This window comes from Prionailurus viverrinus, chromosome A1, assembly GCF_022837055.1.
Source record: "Prionailurus viverrinus isolate Anna chromosome A1, UM_Priviv_1.0, whole genome shotgun sequence".
Classification (NCBI taxonomy): domain Eukaryota; kingdom Metazoa; phylum Chordata; class Mammalia; order Carnivora; family Felidae; genus Prionailurus; species Prionailurus viverrinus.
In genome coordinates this window covers 130772764-130794370 of record NC_062561.1, presented here as the reverse complement: position 1 = coordinate 130794370, position 21607 = coordinate 130772764, and the positions used below count along the sequence as shown (strand labels likewise).

Sequence of the window (21607 nt, the reverse complement as noted above, 5' to 3'; positions counted from 1 at the left end):
GTTACAAATTACTGACCTTTACCAGACAGATCTCTCCTAATCTTCTACTTGCTGGATATTTCCACTTGGGAGACCAGATATGAACCTCAAATTCAATGTACCTAAAATTGACCTCATTATTCTGTCCCTGCCCATAACCCCACTCCTTTTCCTTCCTTTGCTCAGTAAATTTAACACAAAGATAGCTAAGCCAAAAACTACCATCTTTGACATACCCATCGCTTACCACCCCATAGCCAATCACCAAGGCAGTTCATCTTACTTCCAAAGTAGCTCCAGAACCCATCCATCCTGTTTGCCACTATCCTGGCCCAGGCCTCTAGTGCCTCTCCTCTGGATGGTGATTCATATTCCTGCCCCATTAACCCTGCCTCTCGTCTCGTTGCTCCTTCCAGAAAGAACGTATTCTCCAAACAGTAAATATGGTTATGTCACTCCACTGTTTAAAATCCTTCCATGGCTTCCTGCTGCCTTAAGGAAAAACGTGAAATTACAACATCCTTCATCATCTGATCTCTCTCTCCAGCTGTAAATCTCACATCACCACTCACAACTCCGGCTATACTGAATACAGTTAGTTGATGAAACGCAGGATTCTTTCTTTCTTCACCTCCTATGATATGATGTAACCTTTATTATTAAACTTTCTTCGTTTCTATTTACCCTTCACGATCCAGTCGCAACGTCACTTCTCTCATAAAGCTATCTCTCACCTCCACTTATGTTATATCCAACAGTACCCTGCAAGTACAATACTTACCATCCTGTAGAGAAACCATGTGTCTCCTCTAGATTTCAAGCCTTACCAAGAAGACAAACCATGCCTATGTCATTCACAATTAGCACCAGGCAGCAGTATAGCATGAAATTAAAAGCATGGGCTCTGGAATCAGACAGACCTAAAATGTGTCAAAAGCAGTGAGAGTTTGGACCGTTTCTTAAACTCAATCTCCCTAGGTTTCCTTACCTATAAAATGTATAACTACTTTACAAGGATTATAAGTGATATGTGAAGTATTTGTTAGCATAGTGTTGGTACACAGAAATATTAGCTATTATTATTACTTCATATGGCAACTATCAAGGGAGATGTATGCTGAATGAATACAATATTCACAAATCATTAAAAACATGTATTTATTAATGCTAAGCTCATATAACTCATTATATTTCCAAGTAAAGTTTATATTCTATAAGGAGGCTTTAGTTTAATTCATGTCCACGGCACTGAAGTTTTCTTACAGCTAATATTAGGTTTAATTATAGAGCAGAATGTTCAAAGAGAATCACCTGTGCCTCACTTTCAGGAACAATTTGTTTGTTAAGTCGAATCTGTTCCAAACCAGGGCTCTCTAAAGAATTTGGGGAAGTGTTACCAATCGGGGCAGTTACATTATACCTTGCTGACTGATAAAAGCTGTAGTATTCAAGTCTGTTCTCCCCTGAGTTTTCTGGTGCCTTTACTTTTTGTTTAACTTGAACAACTTTGTAGATCAAAAAAATGATTAAAACACAAGCTAAGATGAAAAAGGCTAGCAAAATGTCAAAAGCCTCATTCAACTTTTCAATTTCTTGTGCACAAATAAGAGATGTTCTCCCTGACACAGAAGCAGCATCAATCGGTAGAGCACTGTTTTTTTCCGAGTTCAAGTTAACAGAAGTAGTAAGCTGTATTTGCACAGGCAGCACTGCAGTAGCCTCTAATGGATTACCAAAGGTATTCTCTTGAAAGAATCTACTGGCAGGAGAAGTACGACTTCGTTCCCAGAGAGTAACACTCTCGGTATTTTCCAAATGTTTCTCATTTGTGGTTATTTTATGCCAGGCCATCATTAACGTTGTAGTCTTGTGATGAATATGAAGAGATTTTACAGCCCAAGCTCTGGATACATTTGTCGAAGATGTAACACAATTTGTAAACTCAGTCCATTTAATGGAGTGCAGTGCTCTGCCGCGCAGGGATAGGGGATTCTGACACGAGATGTTCAGCGTAATGGCTGAAGACGCTAGCCAGTCCCGAAGGCCCAAGAGTTTGCAGTTACATTCCCAAGGATTAGAATTTGCCTGCAGATGAGTCAGTGAAGACAATGGCTTAAGGACCCTTGGATGTAAGTCTGTAAGATTATTAAATGACAGATTAAGGATCTTCAGAGACGCTCCCATGTTTTCAAAAGTATCATTATCAATACTGATTATTCTGTTTCTATCTAACTTCAGGTAAATTAAATTCTTTAACAAGCTAAATGTGTCAGAATTTAAATTTTCTAAATTATTATGACTTAAGATCAAATGTTTAAGATTATTAATTCCACTAAACCCATCCCTAGTAACATTTTTAATTCTTGAATTTTTCAGGAGGAGATACTCCAAGTTGACAAGTCCTTTAAATGCAAAGGGCTGTATGGTTTCAATGTGGTTATGAGACAAAGAAAGTCTTTTAAGGCTTTTAAGTACTTCAAAAGCATTTGATGGTACTCTTGTTAAATTATTACCTCCTAGATACAAACAATCCAGGTTTCCAAGATGCTGAAAGCCTAAGTCTGATATCCTCAAAATTTTATTGTTTGATAAATCAAGTATCCGAAGAGCAATCATACCAACAAAGGTACCATGCCCCAGGACAGTGATGCGATTCCTTTGCAGATTTAAGTACTGAACTGAAACTAAGTCATTAAATACTCCTCTTGGAACAAAAGATATTTGATTAGACTGTAAATATAAATTACGAAGACTGGAAAGTCCCTCAAATATTCCAGGATCCAAGCGTTTCATAAAATTATTATTTAGATATAGAAAATATAGATGCCTCAAATGAACAAAGGCTTTTGGATATACATACACAATGCCAGAGTTATCCAAATACAATGCTACAAGAGAATGAAGTCCTGTTAAATCACTCTCATTTACATGAGATATATTGTTTCCACTCAGGTACAGAAAAACTGTACTTTCAGGAAAATTCTTAGGAATACTTGAAAGGCCTAAGTTACGGCAGTTAATCTGTCTCCCAGTGCAGAGCTGGCAAATGGACGAACATCCAAGAATCTCTTTATGGAATAATAATACAAGATAACAGGTAACAAGTAGAATAAGTCGTAGGCAAGGCAGAGAAAAATGTAATCCACACATAGCCCTGTTCTTGGTTTTTCTGTTCATATCAGAATTGGCTATAAAAAAAGAAGGTAAAACTTTAAATCATCAAAAAGTTCTCCAAATCAAAGTTTTACAATACTAAAAAGTCTGTATCTCGCTTATTTTTATTAACATCAGCCAATAATACTAGGTATCATAAATCCTACTATGGTGATAGCATAAAATAATGAGTTTGGAGTGGGTTCTAGAATTAATACCTCCAGGCCATTAACCCACTGCTTGACAAAATGGTAATTCAAATTGAACGAACTGCAAAATGTTTGCTAAGCCAATTTAAAATATTATAATTAACAATAACAAAAATAACAAATGATGACGTAAGGATAATGGTCTTTGAAAAGAATTTGTCCATTTTCAAATTAAGGTAATATCAATTAAATAACACTATAATTTACGAAAATACAAATTCATTACAAAACAACAAAACTACAGCTTTTCACAAAATCAAATTACTTTTCGTTTCAGCTAAAAATTCATATTTAAATAAATAATCTTACCAAGAACAGGAAATTCATATTATTGACACCCGGCTGATTCAAGTAAAGGTTTGCTTTCTAAATCTGAAGAGCGACATTTCTAAGCTCCATCTCTTTCTGTGGCACTGTTGACCTCCCCCCACTCCACTTTTTTTTTTTTTTTTTTTTTTTTTTAAGTCACAGTTTGCTCAGGAAACACCACTCTTCACATGGGTTCCTCCAGAGTCAGTGAGTAAAACAAGTTACCATGGATACAGGAAACTGAGAGACAGGAAGTAATTTTATCTATGTTTCAAAGGTATTGTTGAAAGAAAATCTCAGGAACTTATTTTTTTCAGAAACCATTAATTTGAGATTTACTAATGCACATACCTAAACATCTTAGAATTTAAAAAATGTTTTTTAAAAGGATATCTGAAAATTGTAAATATTCAAAATGAACAAACTTCAGGCATCAGCAACAGATAGCTACTGAGTAGGAAAAGTGAGTTAAGATGTAAACAGACTAACATAATTTTGGTGAATTTAGCATAAAATATTTACATTGTTTTGAATACATATTACAGACTTCAACTTTTATTCCTTTAAAAAAAAAACAGGTAGCAAAAACAATTAAGCAATTTAGAATGGTGAACACAAATGTCCTTACACTAACCTCTGTGCTCTTCCTTTTTAATTTTTCAAAGAGATTTTTGGGTATAAAGAATACTGAATACCACCAACTAGCATCTTAATTTATTAAGGTATATGTCTTGCATTGAAAAATGATATAAAGTTGCATACCAAATTACTGGCAAAGATTACCTGTGGCAACAAAAGTTGGGGAAAGTAAAAGAAGCCGTTTAATGACTTTTCAACTACACACACACACACACACACACCCCTGAAATAGTGTGAATCTTTTACAGTAAAAATCTATGTATACTGTAGTATTTTAAGGTAATGATTTAAAGAGTTAACTATAGGAGCACCTCGGTGGCTCAGTCAGTTCAGTGTACGACTTCAGCTCAGGTCATGATCTTGCTGTTTGTGAGTTGGAGCCCTGGGTCTGGCTCTGTGCTGACAGCTTACAGCCTGAAGCCTGCTTCAGATTTTGTTTCCCTCTCTCTCTGCCCATCCCCGGTTTGCACTCTGTCTCTTTCTTTCTCTCTCTCTCTCTCAAAAATAAACGTTTAAAAAAATTAAATATAAAGAATTAAGTATAAATTGTTTATATTATTTGTTTAGTCATTAATTTTCCATAAAGCTCATTGTTTAGATTTTCTAATTCTGTCATTAATATTACCAATGCTCTGACAATACAGTTCAAAAATCAGTAGTAATAGTAATAGTAATAGTAGTAGTAGTAAAAAGAAGGCATAAATAACTCCCTTTTGATACTAGACCATTTTTCAGATCAAGACAATTACTTCATATAATAATATGAATTATTTCCATATTAAATATATACCTAATAGTGTGGATAGATAGATAGTATATACTATAATAGGGAATATAAATATATACTATAATAGGGAAAGATAGGATAAAATAGGCAGAGAGGGAAAGGTTAGGACCTGAGGTCCCTGGGTGGGGAAAAACACATATTTTGGAACAATGCTGGGAGCGGTTTACCACAGCAAACCCCTAAGGGTATAAGGTCCCTCTTAAGAATATAACCTGGTCCCCTCAGGTTCCCCTCAGGAATTTGACAATAAAAATACCTAGCTAAACCATAAAACTTACGTTATACATGGGACAATATGACCAGTCTAACTCCTTACACAATGGAGCCGAGCCAATCAGGAATGGACATCCCAGCACCTAGAGTTATCCAGCTAGCACGGACAGAATCTGAGAATGAACGAGGTGGAAGAAAACGGGGTGCTAACCAGAACCTTATAAAACAAGGACCCTTGCCTGTAGATGTGGGTTATTCACCTTTGAATGTCCCCTCCCTGTAGAGAGAACTTTCCTATTATTCTTCCTTTCTGAGCTTATACTCTAATAAACTTTTGCCTGCTGCTCATCTTGTGTCCACCTCTTCATTCTTTGAAGTGCCAAAACAACGGACGCCGGGGATTGAGGTAAAAAATCCTGTAACAATACTGGGTAACAGATTTTTTCTCAAAATGATTTACATTTCTCACAACTATCTTTTGTGGCTGGCTATTGTTATTGCTATTGAGTGGATAAAGCAATTAGAAAACCACCACCAAAAATTCCAAATGACAGAGAGATGACACAAATTAGAGGTAAAGATGGAATAAGAGCTAGATTTCTCAAGTCTGCTTCGTGTTTAGTATTTTCCAAAACACACAAAGTACAATGAGGTACATCTATCTCATGGAGTTTTCAATTGCGTCATACAACTTAAAGAGTTAGGATGGGATTCAGGACACCCTACCCCAAAATACAGCACCCTGACATACTGAATATTCTAAACTGAAGGAGTATGAGAAAAAGGGAGAAGCAAGAAGGACTCTCTGTGACCTTCCCTACACCCAGTCACACCCCATTATCACCTGTCCTTCACTCTTGGATGAGGTCATGAAAACTTCATGTGAGAGGTGCCCTCCACTATGGTGGGAGAAAAGGAGCATCCTTATCTCCAAAGACAAAGAGAACTGTGAGAAGAATCCAAACAAACAGGCCTTGCAAAATTTCCAGTTTGCTACACTTACTTCATACCCAGTGCCCTATCATTATCTTTCCACAACTTTCCACTCTGCATCAAATCTAGCATAAAAACACATAGGTTTAACAAATCCCTCGGGATCTTCATTTCCTTTTGAAGGGTTCCGTGCTTTTCTCCTGTTATCTTGTCTTTGTCAGTTTAATTTTCAAATGCAGCCACAGAGTATGAGACAATGGAGGAAAACTTTTTCCTCTCCTACAGTTTGGAAGAAGTCAGAGAAATGGTCCATCAACAACAAAGAAAAATTTAGAGGAAAAATTACAAGGTAATAAGATCAGAACATTAATTAATTTTTGTCCTCCATTCCAGAAATATCCAAAGCAGACAAAACTATTTATTCTTATTAGGTCTTAGAAATAAAATGCAAATTACACACTAAATAAAAGTGACAAAATAAAATACATTTTGTATTTCTCATATTGTACAAACTGAGGTAAACTTAAAGTGACTACAACCAACAATAACTCTAAACAATACATCATAGGTCTCAGGATGATATCCAGCAAAAATCTAATATCCAGAAAAACAAAGTTTAGCCTTTCTGTTCATAGGGGCTGCAGCTGTTAGAAACAAGTGATCACACCTACAGAAGAACACAGAAATCAAAACCTCACAAAAGGGTGATAGAGTTACAGAATTCAGAGACCTCCTCATCTTACTTGGTATTAAGCACATCACTAATTAATGGCAAAACTGGCCACTAAAGTTTTAGATTAGAACTCAACTTTCCCAGCTTCTCACTGCACTTATTGGAAGGTATATTTCCCCCTGCTTTAATTAGTATTATTTCACAGCCAATTCATATTGTTAAGGTAATTTAAAATCTTCTCATTAGCTGTCAATCCTCTGGTGAAATCTTCATATCATCTCCAAGGGATAATAATCCTCCCCAATTTGAACTGCGACATTTGATTTTGCTCTAGAATAATACATCAAAATGGGTCCTCATATTCCTTTTCTGATTCCTAGTGATTTTCATTAGAACTATTGCTGAACAGGACACTCAGCCTCCTAAAAGGGCTTCCTCCTTTTTCCCCCAGGAAATTGACTCAATGAATGATTTTTCCTCTCACACCTCTTGTAGAACCTTCATTAATACTGCCTTCAAATAACCTCCTACTTCAGATATCAGTACAAATCTATTTTCTTTCCCCTTTAGAAATTCCATTACAAGTACAAGAAGGCATAAATAAAAGAACAATTATTCTATTACCATCTTTTCAATATATAACCACCTATGTTATGTAGTTACTGATCTTACAGATCTTAAAAGTTCTGGTCTTATAGATCGTATAGATCTTAAAAGTTACTGCTTTGGTGACAGATTAAATGAGGATGCTGAGAGGTAATGTTATCAAAGACAATTTCCAAGTTTCTGACATGAGTAACTGGGTGTTCAGAAGTATCCAATATTGAGCAGAGCACAGTGAACTGGTTACATTATCCCCATCAAATCTATCCAATTCAGTAAATTACTGAGAGCCCACTAATGTGTCAAACATTGTGCTAGATTATAAGGGTACTAAAGATAAACAACATCTGGTCCCTGATCTGAAGGAGCTCAAAGGGGTCCTATAAGACAATGAATGTTCAGTTGACATACTCATTACAATAATACCATGTAGGCTATTCTGTAAGCAAGTACCCTATGTCTGGTGTTAAGCAGAGGAAAAAAAAAAAACAATAACAACAAAAACGTGTACACCATTATCATCACCATAGGCAGAATTGATTTACTGAGTATATAACACTTCCTAGGCATTGGTCTAAGTATTTTACATGTATTAGGTCACTTAACACACAAAACAATCCAACAGTTTAGCTCTATTTTATAGATTAGGATAGAAATGTGTTAACTACCTTGTTCAAGGTCACACAGTGAACCCAAAAGCCAGGATTCACATCCACCCAGTGTGGTCCCAGGGCCTGGACCTTAAGTCTTTCACTGTATGTTCTCACTCAACACATGGGCCTAACCTCCAAAAAGCCCAGGAGGTGAGATATGTAAAATGCAAGCATAGAAGCAGAGCAAGCGCTACACAACAATGAGTGTATGATTCAGTAAAAACATTTCAAGAAGGCAGAAATCACCTGTAGGCAGAGAAAGTGGAAGGAGTTTCACAAATAAAAAAAATGGAAGACAAATAAAACATGTCAAAGGATGGCAAAGATTTCAGGTAAAGCAACCAAACTGGAGCCCTTTTACCACTTAGAATTCTACCCTCTTTCTCTAGTTTCCCTTCAACCTATAGCCTCTACTCTAAACCTTTTTCCATGACTTGTAATAAATATGGGGTTTAAGGGCTCCATCACCAGTGAGTGCTAACTGAAGTAGCACATGCTGCTGCCTGGCTGCACATTCAACGATTATTGTAAATGTCTGGCAAATACAAACTGAGGATCAACTCTATACAACCACTGCATAAAGATGGGCCAATGAAAGCTTCTTCCTGGGCTGAAAGCCTGCCAATTTCTGAAAGGTGAAATGGAGACAACAGCAATGACGAATGAACAAGAAAAATGAAGAGTGTCGGCAGGCATCACATGGAAACGATATGAATGGGAGAAAGCCTCACAGTAAATGATGGACAGCTTCAGGAAAGCCTAAATTGCTACCTTCACACACTTGGTCAAACTGACTGACAGTAATAAAATTAGTATTAGCAGTATTAATAGATAAGATTAGAGCAATGATTGAAAGACTAATATTTCACCACTTACCATTTAACACTCCTATGCCTTCAACATTTTAATGGGCATGGTATATACAATGTCCAATTTAGCCTCCAAATAACCCAGAGCTGCTGGTTAGTACTACTGCCTCACAGGAGACATGAAACAAATTAAGAACCAGAAAGCGAAATCGGGTCCGACGTCACATCAACAGTAGGTGGAGCAAACACCTAACCCAAATTTAGCTTTCCTCTCCATCACACCATGTCTTTTTCTCTCTGAAACTGCTGTATGGAGTGAAAGCAGTTCAAGGAAAGAATCTGCCAAAGTACGATGCTCCTCAAGCGACAGAGGTATACTGGCTGCACAAGAAACACCAGGAAGTACACAGGACTCGTGACTGTACTCCTTTTGTCCCCTTGCTGGAGCTAGCTGCTCTGGGACAATTATTTTCCTTTACAGCTTCAGCCACTTTGAGGGCCACTTTGAGGGCGTGCACCCAATAGCTCATTCTCATTCACAAACTTCTCTTAATCTCATTCTAAAACAGTTTGAGATCCTGCATCTTTAGAGTCCTCTTATTTGACTATAGTTTGGTCTCTTGCGCGAGATGTTTAAAATAAGTTTACTGCTATACAATGGTTGCTGATCAGTTAAGAGTATTGAGTGTGAGATGAGGGCCACCTTATGAAACCGGTTTGTCAGAAACCTTTAATTTGTAGACAGGGCACTGGTCCTAGATACAGAAGATATGGAGAGTGTAGTCCCATATTCACAAGCATTCAAGAGCTTTCCCTAGTAGTTAGGACAGGAGACAGAAGACACAAAGAGTCATTCTAAGGTGCAAGGGTACACTGACCAGTATGCCCACCAGCACCCTCAAGGTGCAGTGGCACCTATCACCACTGCACAGCAGAGTGCTCCAGCACATAATCAGAATTTTAAAAATACTGCTGAATGTTTGTTTTATCAGTACTGCAGGCTTTATATCAGGAAAGGAAGGTGGGGGCATTTTAGTTCTGCTACGTTTTAAGAGTAAAGTGGATTTTTACTGGAAACAAAAACCAAAATGGACTATTTCCATTCAAATTCTAAGGTAAGGGGACAAAAACACTTCAAAATACTTTACAAAGGGTTGACATTTTGGGGGTAAGAAGGGAAGGACAAAGGGATTTCGAAGCACTGACAGAAAAACAAATTCACGTTCAGCTTTAAAAAAGAAGTTTTTAAAAGGATTATAACCCTTCAACAATAACAACAAAATCAGCAAGCCCAGGAATAAGTCATTTACCTCTTTTTTTCTCAAAACTGCTTTGTATACAGATAAAGGCAGTGAACCTGTGATTATGGCATCCATCATTCATCTTCCTAAACCACCTTGTCTACATCCTCCAACTTCTGCTAGATTACAGCTAACAAAATTCAGTTTATGAATATTAATCAGCTCAAAAGTAGATATCTTATTCAATTTACGTCTGCAAAGAAGACCAGCCTATAAATTCACAGCAAGACCCCAAAAAATACATATGCACAGCCTAGTCGAATGACAAAATCATTAAAAGCTGCATCACAGAGGGGTTTTCCCAGATGAAATGAAATGATCATAACCAGTCATTACTACAAACTATACTGGATTGCATACAAAGGAAAACATTCATAAGCCAAAGATTATTTTTTGAAAAGCCAAGGGTATATATCCCATTTGTAAACCATATAGTCAAAGGGAAGACAGGGAGTAGAACCTCACCAGGCAAGGTCCTGAAATTCCCAAGTACTCTTACACATGTTTTATTTTCCTTATCTAACAATGAGAGAGAAGTAAAGAGTCACCATTCAATACATCCTATAACGATTGCTCATTTTATGTTCGACTCTGACGATATAAAATTTCTAAACAACTTTCCCAGTGACACCTTACTGCCCTTTGCACAAACTTCTATACATTGAGATAATACACACTACATTAGAAATCAGTTCAAGCAAATCTTGACGAAAAAATTAATAATAAGAGCAACCATCACTCACACACACACACACACAAAATGAAAACCCTACACTTTAAGTTCCACAAGGGTAAGGACTGCATCTGTTTTGCTCCTCACGGTAATCTCACCATCTAGCATTGCAGAGATGTTCAGTTAAATTTCATGGAAAGGGAGGGAGAATGATCATTCAACTCTAAGGGGTAGAGTTATCACTAAGGGTGCTTTCGGCCACTCCCACTCTAAACTTAGTAGAATATGCACACCTGAAATACCACGACTTGATCATCTTATCAATTTCACACAAGAAGTAGAGGAAAAGTATGTTTCCCATCAGTCTTCTCAAATCGGCCTCTGTTATCTGGACTGTAGAGTTTGATACAGAAACTTACACAGCTTTTCTGTTGCAACAGAGACAATGTAACTTTAATTGGTAACTTGACTTCCCATAATAGCTCAACCTACTATCAGCAACCCATTTATAAAATCAGACCTATACAATGTATAGGAATCTGGTGTTTTAATTACCTATCACTCAAAATAAATACATAAATAAAAAAGTAAAATTACCCATCACTCTAATCCAGCCCAATAGAATGAGCAATCCACTAGCAACTGAGATTTTGATTAATCAACTTTAGAAACAATCAATCTTGAAGACTCATCTTTTTGAAATTGACACAGATAATTAGTATAAACAAACATGTCCACTAATAGCTTTTCATTTCAAAATTAACTAGCATTACAATGAAAACAACGATGCACAAAGATTTTCAGCATTTATTTCATGTTTGTTAAATGGCTTAGAATTTAATTATACTCTTTGTATATCATATGCATATTTTAATTGTAGCACTACAGAACAGTATAAATTATCTTATTCTTTATATAAACTGGTTTTCAGAAAGACTCACTTTTCCCAAGTGTTAGAACGAAACCTTAATTCCAAATCCCACAATCTCACACTACCTCTTTTCTGAATTTATAAAAACATATTTAATGCTCAAATGACTAATTTAAATGTTAAATATACATCCTTTTCAAAGTAAATATATCTAGATTCATTTTATACTCTTGGAAAGGGTATTGACAGGCAGATAACAAAATTTATATATACAATTAATTTAACACATTAAAATATTCCTAAGTAGTTCCATTCAAAGAACCCCTAATTTGCAACAACACAACAAATCTACAAATCTACAAACTTTCCTTTTTAAGTCTGATAAATTAGGTGTGCTAATAGGGCAAAAGTGAAGAATGATCTATCTACCTCAAATAGTACTTTATACAGTGACCAAAAAGTATGCTACACTTCCTACCAGGACTGACAAACTGAGAAATCAAATTGGCTCAATTTTTCAGGCACAAACATTCTTTGGAAGTTCAGAAAAATGTATTTAGTTGGGAGAAAAAATGCCCCATGACTGTAGTCTAAGTATTATATTCATTCTTCATTCATTCAATAAACTTACTGTGTACCCCCTAAGGTGTTAAGCGTGGTGTTAAGAACAAAAGTTGATTAATACTCAGTGTATTAATCATGGGTTATTTTCTGTATGCTGATGGTTTGACGGATGCGATCTTGATGACCCTGGAAAGAATGCCCCTCCCAGGGCCAGCCAATTCCTAGAGATAGTAAATGACTGCCTTCCGACATACATTCCATATGCAAACCATCTGATCCAGAGCCCATACTCCACTACTTCTTTCATCAGGCTCTTACACTTAGAGCCACTATCCCCCTGCTCTAATCACCAAAGGGCCAGGTAACACACAAGTGGCAAAAGTGCCTACACCCTAGAGCCTAATGAAATTATTTAAACTAGCCCAGCCTAAACTTCCCATCCTAAACCTCCTCGCCCTCGCTTTCCCATTCCTTCCCATGGAAACCACAAGAAAGGTTCATGCCCACATTGTCCCCCAACTCCCTGTGCCTCCAGACCAACCTGGTGCTTCCCTGTGGTTCTGTGTGGTGTGGAGTGCATCCTCCCCTTGGGAACTGCTAAAGACAAACCATCTTTCAATGGCCATTTCCCCTGATCTGATGGCCTCGCCATATCTAAATAAAAATAAAACCTGCACTTTACTTAAAGCACTCAGGACCTACTAACGATGCACTCATATTTAGGAATGTCTCCTGAACCAATAAATGACTGAATAAGCAAAGCATGAATGCTGGTAACAAACAGGCAAGCAAACACTAGATCGCAATTTCAAGACCTGAATCCTAGCATTTTCAGCATGTGACAAATTGGGCAGGAGTGAAATGGATTTTTAAAAAACACCCACATGACAATTAGTAGCTTACCTTTAACAGTATTGTTTAGCAATACTGTTAGATGGAAACTATTAACTGCATGATACATTGCAGAGAAGAAAAGTGAACGGTACCTTGCAGGCCTGTCTTTCTAGGATGTATGTTCTACTCTCCACCCAGCTCTGTCCCTAATACCCTCACCGCCCTTGCTCTAAGGCCTTGAGCTGGGGGGATGACAGAATCAAGACTGCAAAAGAGTACAGGCTTCCTTATGGGAGTGATGAAAATGTTCTAAAACCAACTGTGGTGATGGTTGCAAGACTCCGTGAAAAATTCTAAAAACGACCGAGTTGTACCCTTTATGTGGGTGAACTGTATGGTCTATGGATTACACGTCAATAAAGTTGTTACACCCCCCCCCCCCCCCCACACACACACACGTTTCTAAGACATTTTTCTTGGGAAAGACAAAAAATTGAACACTGATTTTCACTATAGAAAAGCTACTGAGATCTTAGGCCAACGATTTTCAAATAAAAGAAAATACTATAAAATATTAAAAAAATATATGACCTAGAAGTAAAAAAGAAAAACACATCCTATTTTAAGGGATGAAAATAAAATTCTATGAAGTTAAATACTCATTTAGAAATGGTCAGTTTAAAATCCGGAGACTATAGATGCTGGAGAGGATGTGGAGAAACGGGAACCCTCTTGCACTGTTGGTGGGAATGCAAATTGGTGCAGCCGCTCTGGAAAGCAGTGTGGAGGTTCCTCAGAAAATTAAAAATAGACCTACCCTATGACCCAGCAATAGCACTGCTAGGAATTTATCCAAGGGATACAGGAGCGCTGATGCATAGGGCCACGTGTACCCCAATGTTCATAGCAGCACTCTCAACAATAGCCAAATTATGGAAAGAGCCTAAATGTCCATCAACTGATGAATGGATAAAGAAATTGTGGTTTATATACACAATGGAATATTACGTGGCAATGAGAAAAAATGAAATATGGCCTTTCGTAGCAACGTGGATGGAACTGGAGAGTGTTATGCTAAGTGAAATAAGCCATACAGAGAAAGACAGATACCATATGGTTTCACTCTTATGTGGATCCTGAGAAACTTCACAGGAACCCATGGGGGAGGGGAAGGAAAAAAAAAAAAAAGAGGTTAGAATGGGAGAGAGCCAAAGCATAAGAGACTTAAAAACTGAGAACAAACTGAGGGTTGATGGGGGGTGGGAGGGAGGGGAGGGTGGGTGATGGGTATTGAGGAGGGCACCTTTTGGGATGAGCACTGGGTGTTGTATGGAAACCAATTTGTCAATAAATTTCATAAAAAAAAAAATAAAATAAAATAAAATAAAATAAATAAAAAAAATAAAAAATAAATAAATAAATAAAAAATTACTTTAAAAAATTAAAAAAAAAAAAAAAAAAAAAAGAAATGGTCAGTTTAAGCCAAGTATAACTCAGGTGAAGCAACATGTCTACAACTTAAAAACTATAAACTGCCTTTAATTTAAATATGTTTAAACTATACCAAAATAGTACTCTTTGGAAACTGTTACCTTGATTCAACTAGTCTAACATTTTAAATTTTTTTTTTCAACGTTTTTATTTATTTTTGGGACAGAGAGAGACAGAGCATGAACGGGGGAGGGGCAGAGAGAGAGGGAGACACAGAATCAGAAACAGGCTCCAGGCTCTGAGCCATCAGCCCAGAGCCTGACGCGGGGCTCGAACTCCCGGACCGCGAGATCGTGACCTGGCTGAAGTCGGACGCTTAACCGACTGCGCCACCCAGGCGCCCCTCAACTAGTCTAACATTTTAAAAGTCGTAAAATGACTTATCTTAGAAACCATATTAAAGTTTTCTTAAATAATAATTAATGTTCAAGTGTAGATATTATATATACTATTTTTGAGATAAACGAGAATTATGGAGAGGTACCAAGTATCAAATCCAAGCAGATTTAGTAAATCTGATACTCAGAGGAGTATATTATAAAGGCAATTTCTCCCGGAAAGCAAGCTATCATACCTAAAAACCACGCAGCTTTGCCAATCTCTTTAATTATTCAACTAGCTTATGTTAAATATTCCCCATTGGTGACTTCCTTAAATCTAAAAATAAAAGTCAAAATTCTTGCAATACTTGCTCTCAAAGAACACTTACATCTGAAATGTTTAGAATCGCATTATAAAAATGTGTCTTTGAAGGTGGAAGATGAATTGCTATTTTAGAGAAGACAGTCAAAGTGAAGTTTGATTATTCTCATCTCCAAGTAGTAGTTTTGTTTAATCTATGACTTTGGAAGAAATTTTTTTGGAAAATATTAAAGGAGATATATGTAAATAATGTTATGGTCATATAAAAATGAAATGAAGAAACCACTGCTTCCTCTACATATAAATATGACCCTAAGAAAGGCAGGATATTCAAACCTGGAATTATTCCAGCTAAAGAAAGGAAGAGGGGAACAAAAATGACTCAAGACAACTGCACTGCATAAGTTAAAAAAAAAAAAAAAGATTGCACTATGTTAAGAAGGTGATCAAGACAATAGAACAAGAATGTACACAGCAGATATCCTTAAGCTGGGGATAAGGCAGAGTACTATAAAACATCATCAAGCAGAAAGTAACATTCCTTAGAACATATGTCACTGATACACATTTTAAAAATGAATTAATGAACAGGAATACAGACACTCAATAGACCTGAAAATGTACTTAATTAAAAATGAGTGCACGTACACACAGAGACTTAGGCTTCTTGAACTCTTTCCTGCAGTAAATGGATGAATAGGTGAGAAAAGAAGAGAGAAAGAAAGGAAAGAAATAAGAACAGCTAACCTCATCTATCCAAATAGTCTGACCTTACATATATAAACTCATTTAATCTTTACAATACTCTCACTAGGAACATATCTGCATTTTAAAAACAAGGAAATGTAGGCACAGGTAAGTCAAGTAAGATGGTCATGGTCATCAGCAAGTCACTACTAGCAATGAGATTTCAATGTAGTTCCAAAGTCTATAGTTTTTACCAAATTTCTCAACCAGAACTAGATTAGGGTAAAGGAGAGTTTAACAGTTTCCCAAATGGTCATTCTTGAAAGCAGTGATTCTAAACTGGAGGTTAGAGGTTCACTGGTATCTTTCTGCATTTAACGTGTGTTATCTCTAATTTACCCTCAAGAATTTCAGTACTTGGTTAGAGACAACTCTAACATGCTTTATTAACCTTAATATTTTTTCCATTCATTAATTTATTCAACAAATGTTTACAGTGTTGGCTACTGTCCAAGACGAGGTTCTTTAACACTTCCATGTTAAAGGCCTAAATACTGTCAAGTCACTGTTTCTCCAGTAAGAAAGGAAAACAGAAGTAGTAACACAGGTAGCTGGAATTTGGTCTTCAGAAATCAGAAAGATACCACTCAATTTCAGAGTGAGGAAATATGTTGGTCTTGTGCACGTCCACCTAAGAAAGAGCACCACCCTGTATTTAAAGGAGCAAGTCCTGGCGTCCAGTGGGGCCAGCTCAAAATCTGCCTTATGTTATGTTATGCCACATGCCACACACAAGGAAAGTTAGTTTACATCTTCAGGTTATTTCTTTGCTCTATAAAAAGAAAATATTCATGCCTATACCTCAGGACTGTATTAAAAACTGAATGAGATGTAAATGTGAAACATGTGGCAATATATAAAGACATACAGCATTACAGTATGTGTTCAATAATTATCTATTGCTATGGTGTTAGGACAAAACAACTACCTGTGGGCTTATTTCAAACTACCATATCAGAAATAAACAACACCTGCTAAGTGGATTTATTTCAGTTATTTATAGGATTTAGTTTATCCTAACTTATCATTAGGATACAAGTGTTCTTAAAGTTCCCTAAGACATAATGATCTAGTTTATTATTCTCACACAAAATCAATTTTAAGGCTTGCTTTACACCTTTAAAATTAAAAGTATAAAAAAAACAGGGGTGCCTGGGCATTTCAGTCAGTTAAGGGTCCAACTCTTGATTTCGGCCCAGGTCATAATCTCCCAGTTTGTGACTTTGAGCCCCGCATTGGGCGCTGTGCTGACAGTGTGGAGCCTGCTTGGGATTCTCTCTCTCCCTCTCTCCCTCTTTCTCTGTCCCTCCCCTGCTGTGCTCTCCCTCCCTCTCTCTCTAAATAAAAAAAATTTCAAATAAATAAGAGAGAGAGAGAGAGAGAGAGAGAACGAAAGAATGAAAGAACGAAAGAACGAAAGAAAGAGGTAATGCCAAACTCCACAATGACAAGGGGTAAAAACAAAAAAAACTGATAGTGTTGTTTAACGTCCAAATCAAAGGATTTTATATTTGCTTTATGGAAATGAAAGTTTTACCAAAGTGTGTAAACTATAACAAAATGACTTTAGCTATGCAAAGAGAAAAAAGAAATTGCAAGCTTCTTTAGAGATAATGCACAGTAAGTAACAACAAATTATGTAACATTCTTTTGAATTACCAGGAGGATACTTTATAAAGTGCTACTGACATAATTTTACACGTTGACCTTATACAAAAAAGAGGACCTAAAATAAGTAATAAAATCTGATTATAAAAAAATGAAAATTCAGACAAAAGTGACATAAATTATGAAATGAACATGACCAAGTGAAGTGAAGGGAGCCCACCGCTCCCATTCACATCTTTTTCAGATCTAGACCAACACTTGTCCCATCACGGTCTACTAACAAAATTAGCACATATATATAATTCAACACTGCCCAGCAACATGCAGCAATACCAACGGCCAAAGATAGTGCTAATATTTTGATGCTTTAAAGAAACAAAAGTATTAAAAAGCATATCCTCACCTATTATCAGATGGCAGAAGAGAAAGCAAAGCCAAAGCTGAAAGTTTTCTTCTTTCAGGCTGCGTAATGTTGTCCATTCGATCAACCCACATTTCAATCATATTTCCCAAAAGCTGATCCATCTGAAAAAAGAGCAGGAGGCATCTTAAAATAGATGAAATGCTATTTACTTGCGGAGCACTACTGTTAAAGGCTAAGACCTCACAAGGTGTGGTTAAAGTTCAATTCCAGCAAATGACAGAACTGAAATACAAGAATTTGGGGCAAGCCTGGAGCTGGAAAGGAATAATTTGAGCAAACCGGAAAATGACTCTCATTAATCTTGAGAGCCAACTTATTCCGAGATCTAAATAGATTTAGATTTTAGTAATTTCATTTAATAAATCACCAATCCAATACACTCCTGGCGCACTAAAAAAGTACACTCATTTTTCAAAATTGTCAACTTGTACTTAGTTTATAGTTATTCACTTGGGTGATTAGATGTTTAAATATTTAAAGTGTAATTTGCTGGACTGATTTGTTGCTACTTTTAGAGGAAAGGATAGGTTGTAACCTCAACCTGCAGTATTTCAAAGAAAAATAAATCAGTTTCCAGGACATTTATATGCTACATTAAAAATAATCAACATAATACAGAATTGCTAAGTGTGCTGGTTAATTGTACCTTTCAACTCCGCCAGGCTGAGGTGTCCAATTGTCTGGTCAAATACTAGTCTAGATGTTACTGTCAAAGCAGTTTATAGATATGATTAACATGTACCAAGAGTTGACTTTAAAGAAAAGAGAGATTACCCTAGATAATGTGGATTGGGCCTCATTCAATCAGGGGAATTTCCCCTTAATAGCAAAACTTAAGGTTTCCCAGAAAAGAAGAAATCCTGCCTCAAGACTATAACCCAGAAATCCTATTTCAATTTTCAGCCTTTCCTAAAAAATTAGGACTCGCCAGCGCCTACAATCAAGTGAGCCAATTCCTTAGAATCACTCCCTCCCTGCCTCCTCCCCCTCCATTCTCTCATATTCTCTCTCATCCTTGTGTGTGTGATGTGTATACATGCACACACATCTCTCTCCACACAAAAGATTCTCTTTTTTCTGGAGAATGTTGACTCAAAGTGTTAGAACCTATCAAGGAAAACACAACCAACTGTACTGATCATAGTGACTGAAAGTCAATCTCAGGGTTTGCTTATAAACACCTGTCCACTTATAGTACTTTTGAAAAAATGCAATTACTATCAACATCCCTACTTCATGGATTTGGGGAATATAAAATCAACCTTAAGTTCCCACACTGTTCTTCTTATATGCCTCTACATGTTTTCCTAGAAATACTTCAACTTTGTACAAGTAATAAACAGTCAAGGAAACACATGTTCAAGACAATTACTTATATGAGTTCTGCTAACTGTGTGCTGGATCCTAGGATGCAATGAAGTCACAAAAGGCTTATAATTATTCAGAGACACAGAGAAATATCTGTCAGATACAACAAGAATTCTTCTTTATGATGACTTTCTATCTTTGGGAAGTACTACTCAGAAATCCAGGTAAAACAAAACGAAGTTGCAGGTGTCCAATCTGACTCCAAAGTTTGAGAATCTGAGTGGTGCCCAATAAGCATACATATTCCATTAGTAAGTAATTGTGGCAATTTAAGAATTAAATAAATATATTATTCTTTCTTTAGACTTATATATTGTTTTTCAGTTAACTACTAAATTATTAGGACTAAAGTACATATTAAGCTGCATGGAGCCAACCAGTTAATAAAAGAAACCATGAGATATTTTTATTTCTTCTGGCTTATCAGCACGTGAAAATATTATAGACACGCTAAGGGCGCCATGAACCGTGACAATTTGGTAACTTCTGATATATATCACTTGTCTTCAAGTCACATTTAATTTGGAAACAAATGGTAGAGAGGCTCTCTAGACTTCCTACAATTAATACCTAGTAAGCAAGATTTAAAAAATAAACCATAACCATTGTAAAAGCAAATATCAAGTTAACATTGAAATGTAATGTATACAACTAAAACTACAATAAAGTATCTGGTTGGAATAAGGATGCTATCAGCAAAGACAGATGTCTCCATAGTCTATACATTTATTTCCTTGATTACAAAAATAATAACAGCACAAAACAGTGAATGTGTGGGGACTTAAATAAACAATTCGAACACAGGGGCTCAGCAAGCTTTTTCTCTAAAGGGACAGTTAGTAAATATTTAAGGCTTTGTGGGCCTTATTGTCTCAGTCATAAATATTCAACTCTCAACATTAGTCATAAACAATATGTAAAGAAATGCACATGGATGTATTCCTGTACAAAATTTTGGAAAACTTTCATGCAACCATTAAGAAATATAAAGCCCATTTTTTTTCTTTGTTTATTTGTTTATTTTCAGAGAGAAAGAGAGACAGTGTAAGCAGGAGAAAGACAGAAAGGCAGAAAGAATCCCAACCAGGCTCTGAGCTGTCAGCACAGAGCCTGACATGTGGCTCAATCCCACGAACTGTGAGATCATGACCTGAATCGAATCCAAGAGTTGGATGCTTAACCAACTAAGCCACCCAGTTCATAGACATCCCTATAAAAACCATCCTTAACTCATAGACTTTACAATAACAAGCAGCAGACTGAATCCGGGCCATAGGCCATACATAGTCTGCTGACCCTGTGAACACATGAATAGAGTCAAAACAAGGATGAAGCAAAAAAAAAAGTGTGTGAGGTCAAAATTTAAGGAGGTGCTCACTCTCAGCACCTCACTTGCCTCACCCAAACCTGGCCCTGATGATAAATGCATAGTTCCCAATACTATAGGAATACCTAAGAAAGACCCAACTAAAGCTTAGGAGACTAAGGCAAAGTTACCTAGAGGAGCTTAGTTGTTTGTTTGTTTGTTTGTTTTTATTTTTTAAATTTTTTTTTTCAACGTTTATTTATTTTTGGGACAGAGAGAGACAGAGCATGAACGAGGGAGGGGCAGAGAGAGAGGGAGACACAGAATCAGAAACAGGTTCCAGGCTCTGAGCCATCAGCCCAGAGCCTGACGCGGAGCTCGAACTCACGGACTGCGAGATCGTGACCTGGCTGAAGTCGGACGCTTAACCGACTGCGCCACCCAGGCGCCCCTGTTTGTTTTTTTTTTAAGTTTATTTATTTTGAGATAGAGAGAGAGTGTGAGCTGGGGAAGGGGGGAGAGAGAGAGAGAGAGAGAGAGAGAGAGAGAGAGAGAGAGAGAGAAAATCCCAAGCAGGTTCCACAATGTTAACACAGACCTCAGCGTGGAGCTCAAACCCATGAACTGTGAGATTAGAATCTAAGCTCAAACCAAGAGGTGAATGCTTAACCAAATGAACCACCCAGGAAGCCCTAGAAGATTTTAGTTTTAAGGAAGAAGGAAACAAGATGAAGAATCAAGCTTAAGGAAGGTGAGAGACTGGGACGGGGTGTTTGAGGGAGAGGGAATGAAGAGCCTGTAGGCAAGTACTCTGGAGC

The 21607-nt window shown here is 36.9% G+C and overlaps 1 protein-coding gene across 6 annotated transcripts in view; it reads right to left on the bottom strand.

The window, feature by feature from the left end:
• Positions 1-21607, bottom strand: part of IPO11 (importin 11) — a 210594-nt gene that overhangs the window by 52821 nt on the left and 136166 nt on the right. For 5 of the 6 annotated variants that reach the window (XM_047867314.1, XM_047867303.1, XM_047867320.1 and 2 more), the window contains exon 27: positions 18095-18216. In XM_047867314.1, coding sequence (XP_047723270.1) covers positions 18095-18216 — 122 coding nt within the window. Of the gene's footprint in view, positions 1-1947; positions 2115-18094; positions 18217-21607 lie in introns of those variants that run through there. The other variant, XM_047867329.1, reaches the window with a different exon arrangement.